This window comes from Choloepus didactylus, chromosome 9, assembly GCF_015220235.1.
Source record: "Choloepus didactylus isolate mChoDid1 chromosome 9, mChoDid1.pri, whole genome shotgun sequence".
NCBI classification, from domain to species: domain Eukaryota; kingdom Metazoa; phylum Chordata; class Mammalia; order Pilosa; family Megalonychidae; genus Choloepus; species Choloepus didactylus.
This window is the reverse complement of record NC_051315.1, coordinates 109,311,643-109,319,583: the sequence shown is the minus strand read 5'-3', so window position 1 is coordinate 109,319,583 and position 7,941 is coordinate 109,311,643. Positions and strand designations below refer to the sequence as shown.

The 7,941-nt window shown below is 45.7% G+C and overlaps 1 protein-coding gene and 1 pseudogene across 1 annotated transcript; one reads left to right on the top strand and one right to left on the bottom strand.

Moving 5' to 3' along the window:
* Nucleotides 1–1,625: 1,625 nt before the first annotated feature.
* LOC119543826 lies at nucleotides 1,626–2,722 on the bottom strand (annotated as a pseudogene).
* A 1,763-nt stretch (nucleotides 2,723–4,485) lies between these two features.
* On the top strand, nucleotides 4,486–5,030 carry LOC119544556 (60S ribosomal protein L24-like). The gene has a single exon (XM_037850017.1). It carries the CDS (start codon nucleotides 4,518–4,520, stop codon nucleotides 4,989–4,991), a length of 474 nt encoding a protein of 157 aa, XP_037705945.1. The 5' UTR covers nucleotides 4,486–4,517; the 3' UTR covers nucleotides 4,992–5,030.
* The last annotated feature ends 2,911 nt before the right edge of the window (nucleotides 5,031–7,941 follow it).

The following is a 7,941-nucleotide window of genomic DNA, read 5'->3' as shown; positions in this document are numbered from 1 at the left end:
GAAATGCTATGAAGCTGCTAAAAAAAAACAAGAATGAGGATATTCTCCATGTAACATTATGGAAATATCTCCAAGGTATATAGTTAAGTAAAACAAGTGGGTGTATAGCCATATAAACTACAAAATGTTTATGTAGAAAAACATTTGGGAAGATAAGTGTGTCAATTTGGCTGTATTATGTCCCCCAAAATCCCATGTTCTTTGATAAAATCTTGTGGGGGCAGATGTGTTGGTGTAGATTAGGTTGAAATCCTTTGATTGAGTGTTTCCATGGAGATGTGACTCAATCAACTGTGGGCAAGAACTTTGGATAATTTTCATGGAGGTGTTACCCTAATCATTCAGGGTGGGTCCTAATTGAATCACTGGAGCCCTATAAAAGAGTTCACAGACAGAAGGAGCAGCTGCAGCCAAGGTAAACACTTTGAAGAAAGCCATTTTGAAATGCAACCGGGGAGCAAGCCACGTATGTACCTTCTGAGCTACCAGAGGTTTTCCAGATGCCAATGACCATCCTCCAGTGAAGGTACCCTGTTGTTGATGCCTTACCTTGGACACTTTATGGCCTTAGGACTGTAACTGTGTAACCAAATAAACCCCCTTTATAAAAGCCAATCCATTTCTGGTATTTTGCATAACGGAAGCATTAGCAAACTGGAACAATAAGTGTATTTGTATTTTATCACATGTACGTAGAATGTCTGGAAGGTTATACAAGAATCTGATCACTTGGATAGCAACAAGGAATGAATGGGAAACTGGGGAGTGATGGGGATGGACTAGGGAAGAAGTCCAGCTGCATATCTTTTTCTGTTTTCTTTTTTCTTTTTTAGTCTTCTGAATATATTACTTATTTAGAAATAAACTAGGAAAAGCAAAAATGAGTTGGTTTACAAAAATTAACTTAAATAATAATGAGATGATATGTGGATATGGCAAATGAGCAATGCAGAGAAACACAGCCAGTCTCTTTTAACTGCCTCCCAGCCTCAGTCTTGTTCCTATTAAGTGATTGGTTGATGATTGATTACTCTTTCCATCTTTTGGGCTGAAAAATAAAGTGATAAGAGAAGGGGAAATCAGCAAGACTCTTTGCAGATTTGTAGATAGAGAAGAAACTGAGGGAGCATCTAGCACACACTACCACCAAACAGAAAAGTGCCCGGGGAAGGAAAGTGACGTGAAACAAGCTTGTTGGCAAGGCCAGCTGGGACCTATCTCAGCTTTGGGCACTGGTTCTTTCAAAGGCCCTGCATTGCATCAAATTTGTCCAAATGCATCCAAGTTAAATCAATGCCATGCTATCTCTAAAGCATATTTCTAATTTGGAAATGGTTTGACCATTTAAAATGAAATGAAATGGTTTGACCATTAAGAACTTAGTAAATGTATGTTGTCTATGATTCCTGTGTTTATTTGGTGCTCTCTGGGATTCCTGCAAAACATGAAACCTTAGTTAAAATTTGTTTTCATATGAAATGTTTAAATGCTAAATGTGATAATTAATGAAGATAACATAAGAAAATATAGTTTTTGAAGACTTTTAGCTTTATTTTATATACCAAGAGCTAGCATTGCTTCTGTAGTCAATTAGATGTCTTGAATAATCCATTCAAGGAAGATCCTTAGTCCAACCTGATGAAGCTTGCATACTTCCCATACTGATGCAAGCATTGGTAGCAATATCAAGGCCATATTTCCAGATCAGACCATGCTGGTTTGAGCAGATATGGCCAGAACAGGAGCCCTGGCTGAATTTCAGTGGGTGGTCCCCATAGAGCTGCTGGTGAACCACTTTGCTTTCAGGGATGCTAAGAGGCAAAAGGCCATAAGAAGAAGTTTTAATTAAGCATGTATTAATTTTGATCTCACAGTATTCTTTTGGTATCCTCTTTTTTCAGGACTCAAACATTTTCCTAAACCCTGAAAAGCTCACAGGGAGCAGGCACTGTCAGCTACCTCTACCTCCCAAGCCAACGCACCCTCTGAAAATACCAGTGGCTCCACGGTGGCACTGTCAGGGGGTGAGACACACTACTGTCCACGGCCACCTAGACAGATGCTGGTGATGCATGGAGGTGACAGGAGACCAGAAGTCTGTTCCTCACCCCACAAGCTCTGGAAAGGGTGCCCCTCCCTCTTTCAGTGCCACCTATTAGCCCTTCCGGCAAGCTCCATAAATCACCAGACCTTTGCACAAAAACCCCTTCCAAAGATTCCCAGAGAGAATCACTGTGAAGTAAAGCAAGTAGTGGTGTGGGGGGGATGGGGGTGGGGGGTGTGTGTGAGGAGAAGCCTTCTTAAAGGCTGATCCAGGCGTAAGTAGGAAGAAATTGAGAATGTGAGCTGAGGCCAACTAGGCCTTTGTTTTAAATAACAGAGCACACACTTTGCAACAGCCTCATTTTCCTTTTCACTTGAGAATGGGGAAGGGAGGGGAGAGCATTGGAGAGGGGTTAGGTGCTGGGAGGTAAGACAAGGCTGGAAGCAGCCAGATGGCCACAGTGAAAAGTTTCAGTCACTGTCACTCCTCTTTCCCTCCAGAGACCCAAGGGAGGACTGGAAGGCAAAGACAGAGTCTGATTCTGTCTGCATTACATGATGTGGCAGCACATGGATGACTCCAACCCCTACATCTCACCAGGAAACAGAGCTACCCAATCACTCGTGCGTTTACCAGCCTGGTAAATACAAGTAACAGTGCATTATTCGCTGACCGCATGTGTTCACCCACTTCGCCCATCCCTGTGCTTGCTCAGTGCTTAGCCTTGTCCCTAAGGCCAGTCCAGCACTGGCGCTTAGTGCTGCCAGAAAGCACTGGCCTCAGCTCAGTCCATGCAGCCAAATATAACAGTGATAATAATAACAGCTAACACACACGGGCTTCTTTCTCATGCCAGGCATTTTGCTAAGCACACCACTTTTGTCTCATTTAATTCTCAGAGCAACTCCCTGAAATGGGGATCATTATTATCTCCATTTTACAGATTGGGAAACTGAGCTTTGGAGAAGTTAGCTGTCTTACCCAGAGTCATAAGCTAGGGAAAGCCAGAGCCAGGAAAATCCAGAGAGTCTGGCTCTCATCCCTTCACCCTGTAAACCAGTTCCCTCCACTGCCTCATTAACTGAGTTCTAATTGCTATTACCTGGTAGCTGCTTTTATGTTTTGGGACGACATAAAAATCTTCCATTGGACTCAGTGGTCATTCACAAAGCCCCTGTCCTCCGGGACCCACACCCTCCATTCTGACCTGTATCTCCCCATGGCCATTCACACCACGTGGCTGGCCCTAGCAAAGTGCCACCCCAGGAGATGGGTGGGGCAGACAATTTTATCCATTCAACTTAAATGGGGGAACTGAGCCTAGCAGAAGTACAGGGACTTGTCAAAGGTTACTGTCAGCATTTGGTGGAGTTGGAAATACAGTCTGGTTTTCTAAAGCAAAAGCCATCTCCTGTTGCTGGTTCTGTATCTCAAGGTCTTAACAGGGAAACAGAAGGAGATTCTCCAGCATTCTTGCTTCTATGGCCAGAAAGCAGCTCCCTGGGTTCCTCCATAATGACAGATAACAGCCATTCCTTCTCAGCCAAGATCCTCCCCTTCATTACCTGTTCCTTTGGGTCTTGCTGCTACTAAAGCTGACCTTGTGCTCAAAGCAAGAACGTGTCCCTCAGAAGAGTAACACACCCACTCACTTACTCTTTCACTTTGAGGGAGTTTACAGTCCCTTTGAGACAGAAAGGAGATCACTGAGCACAAGGCAAGGCCAAGGGCAGGGAGGAAGGGGCCAGGGGGATACCGGGATTGCAGGCCAACTCTGCCTTCTTTACAGTTTTGCCAAAGTGGGCCTGGCACGCTGCGGATACCTGCTGAGCTTAGGGGCTGGGAGAGGGGGACCTCCACCCACTGACCTTTTCTTCCGTCTCTTATGCTTCCTCTCCCTCATACCCCCTGAGCCACCTCATTCTTCCTGATCTAGCAGTTTTCAGGGAGACCAGATTCAAGGCGGGGATCAAGTGATCACTGTGGGGTTCATAGGGCTTTCAAGAAGAGATGAGTTTTCTGCCAGAGGTAATCTGGCCACAAATGAGGCAAACTGTTCACCCAGGACCGTTAGAATCAATGGGCTAGTCCCAAAGACAAGTTCTCAAAGAAGTTCATCCTTTTCCAGCATAGAGGGCTCACTGGATCCCTTCCGTGACCTTGGGCAGATTGCCTGTCCTCTCTGAACTCAGTTTCCTCAACTGTGAAATGAAGCCCTTAAGAACACCTACCCCCACCCCCCAGCATTGGGTGGAGATCAAACGAGACAATCCAAATTCTTTATCAACTCCAAATGACAAGATGTCATCGTTCCTCATTCACTAATCACCTTTACCTCTAAGCGGCTGTTGTACACGAAGCAGGTATCAGATTCGGACATTAAATTGTTTTATTGGAAGAGATAAAAGGCAATGCAAATTTAAAAAGTAAATAACCCTTTCGCCATCTTCCCTGTCTCCCGGCGTCCGCAGCCATGAAGGTCGAGCTTTGCAGTTTCAGTGGGTACAAGATCTATCCTGGACATGGGAGGCGCTACGCCAGGACCGACGGGAAGGTTTTCCAATTCCTTAATGCAAAATGCGAGTCGGCATTCCTTTCCAAGAGGAACCCTCGGCAGATAAACTGGACTGTCCTCTACAGAAGAAAGCATAAAAAGGGTCAGTCGGAAGAAATTCAGAAGAAAAGAACTCGCCGTGCAGTTAAATTCCAGAGGGCTATCACTGGTGCATCTCTTGCTGATATTATGGCCAAGAGGAATCAGAAACCCGAAGTTAGAAAGGCTCCACGAGAACAAGCTATCAGGGCTGCCAAAGAAGCAAAAAAGGCTAAGCAAGCATCTAAAAAGACAGCAATGGCTGCTGCAAAGGCTCCCACAAAGGCAGCACCTAAACAAAAGATTGTGAAGCCTGTGAAGGTTTCTGCTCCCCGAGTTGGTGGAAAACGCTAAGATGCCTGATTTTTTAATAAAGATCTGACTCACTCAGAATTTTGCTGTCTTTTTTTATAATAAACTCTCAAAACCAGGGGTCTTGGATCTGCATGGTTAACAGCTGAACTATGTAGTTAAGAATTTTAAGAGCTAAGTATTTTTCAGGAGTTTTGTTTCAAACCTTTTATATAAAATTATATTCATGTTAAATAGAATAACACTTTTCCATGAAGTGGGAATACATGATAAATCCAAATTCAATTATAAATAGGATTAAGTTATTGTTACTTTGATAATAAAGGTTTATTACTCTGAAAAAAATAAAAATAAAAAGTAAATAAGCGTGTTCACACAGCAAAGCAGGCAGGAGAGGTGGTCCTGAGCTGAGGTCAACAGCAGCCTTGAGAAAGAAATGCCAAGTTCTCCAACCTTTGCACCACACTTCAAAGGGCACCAGCCCCTGGCTCCTGGGTAACACAAATATTTTTTTACTCCAATGTATTCCTTTGCTCAATACACTCATCCCGCTTTCCCCGGGTGCTCTACACATGCATCAATATTACAGCTGCCCTTTCAAGCTGGATAAAAATATCATGGGGCACTTGTTTTAAATGCTGATTTCTGGGTCCCACACCTAGAGACTCTGGCGTGGGCTCCACAAGTCTGTATTATAAACAAGCTCCCAGGGGGATTCACCTGTGAGTGAGCCCAGAGCTATTCTTGGAGAATCTCCCCTTCGTTTAGGTGAGTCATTTGCTCAGCATATCACCAATGCCACTCAAAAAAGATGCTTCCAAATAAATGAGCAATGCCAGGAAACTTGAACACTTACTCCTTAAAAGATGTAATTTGTGTCCCCCAGTATCTTTCATGACCTCACCCAGTTGCATAATTTCCACCCCTCGGTAAGAATGAAGTTTCAGTGACATCAGCTTTCCCTTATGCAGCTTTTCTGACATGCCCAGGCTACATTAAAGGCCCTCCTTTGTGGTTCCACAGCGCCAGATCATACCAGCCCTTACCTTGTGTGGCATTTGTTGACTTATTGCCAGTCTTTGTCCATCAGAGGGAAGTTTGCTCCCTTTCTTGAGGACAGGGCCCGTGTCCCCTTCTCTGTATCTCCAGATTAAATGGCATGACACACAAAGGGAACAGAATGGGGTGGGGGTGGGCGTAAACATTTTGGGAAGGGACAAGGAAGGTGAACCCTCTGGGATGTCTCAGTACAAGGACCCTTTCACACAAGGAGCCAGATGCTTGTGCAGGTTGGTTTACAAGGAATGGAAATTTTGATCTTGTCCGTGGTTTGGGGGGTTGGAGAAATTATTTCAGGGAATGGACACCAATAGATGCCTTTAGTGCCGTGGCAGGGTCTCTCAGCCTTAGCATCAATTTCGTTATCTTGGGGCAGGTATTTTCATTGATTCGGGTCGGTGAATTGCTCACACTAGGATCATCTTTGTTTACATAGCAGGTCATCATAAATCGTCTTGTCCTTCACCAGTATCTGATTACCTCCCTGGGAGAGGATCGTGTTCACCCACACTGTTGAACTCCCCTCTGGCCATGCGGCTTGCTTCAGCCAAGAAATGTGGGCAGAAGTGATCTGAGCTCCCTCTGCTCTGAGGCTTGATCTGCCCGGGTCCTGGAATGAGGATGAGCCAGCTGACCCACGCGGCCATGTAGTGTGAGCAGGGCAGGAACGTTTTCTGCTATAAGCCTGACATTTGGGAGCCTTTACTACAGCAGAAACTAGCTGTTCCTGGCTCAAGTCCAGATGCCCACATGTCCCCCTTTTATAATCAATGAAATTGTTCACACACAACTTGGCTAGTTTCATGACTTTGGGAAACATATTTCACCTCTATGGGCCTCGGCTTCCATGTCTAGAGAGTTGGAGAGAGAATAATAACATAACGATAATGACAGCCAGCATTGACTGGGTGCTTACTGTGTGCCCAGCTAAGCACTTGATAAAAATGATAACATTTTATCCTCACAACAATCCTGGGGCTGTTTACTATTACCCTCCTTTGGCAGATAAAGAAGCAGAGGCCTGGAGGTTGGGAAACATTCCCAAGGAAAGAAAGGAACTAAGTAATTAGTGATGGAATGTGAAGAGTCTGACCCCAGAGCCCACCGTCTTAACCTCCGTGCCAGCCTGGGCCATCTCCAAGACCCTGTCCCGCTGGGGCCTGCTGTGGCTCTGACATTTCCACCTGATAACAATGGCCCTGGGTCTGTACTTTCGAAATGAAGACCTGCTTTCACCACTGCCCTACTCTTGTGGGGTTCAGAAAAACGTTTGCACCATGCCCTGAACCGTGGGAGGCAGCGCCGAAGTGGACTGCGCAGGGCAGCAGGAGGGCCTGCCTCCCCAAGGGGAGGGGTCCGCTCCAGCTACTCACCTCTTGAAAGCTGCGGTCTCGCTGTGTGAGAAGTGTGCCACCAAAGAGGAAAGACTTCCTGCTCTTCCAGAAGAGTTTTATATGTGGACGAAAATCACTTTCCAGAGAAGTGGTGGCCAGGGGAGGAGGCCTCTCCTGGGGAAGCCTGGGGCTGGGGTGCTCTGAGCTCAGCTCTGCAGCCCCTCGTCCCAGGAAATTTTATTCATTTTCTCATCCTAGTCCTCAAAACAGGCAATCCTCAGGCCCCTAGGAAATAAGCCAGGGGCAAGAATGGTTCCAAGACAGGAAGGCGTGCTCCTTCCACAGAACAGCATCAGTGGCACGTGCAGCCTGCCCATATCCTGTGCCTGGTTATACTCTGCCATGAAGAGACCCTCCTGTGTCCTTCCCTACCATTTGCCTTCATCCGCCACAGAAACCCGGGGCCTTTTTGAGAAGGACACTTTCACTCTCCATAGCCCTCTCTTCTGATGACCAGGTTGTTAGGAAAGAAAAAGGCTGGGGTCCAAGTGACCTGAAAAGGGACAGATCCCTTCAAAGGAACAGAGTATGCTGGACCA

Excerpts from the sequence above, each read along its gene's own strand:
- LOC119544556 (XM_037850017.1), top strand. The coding sequence starts at position 4,518 with ATGAAGGTCGAGCTTTGCAGTTTCAGTGGGTACAAGATCTATCCTGGA.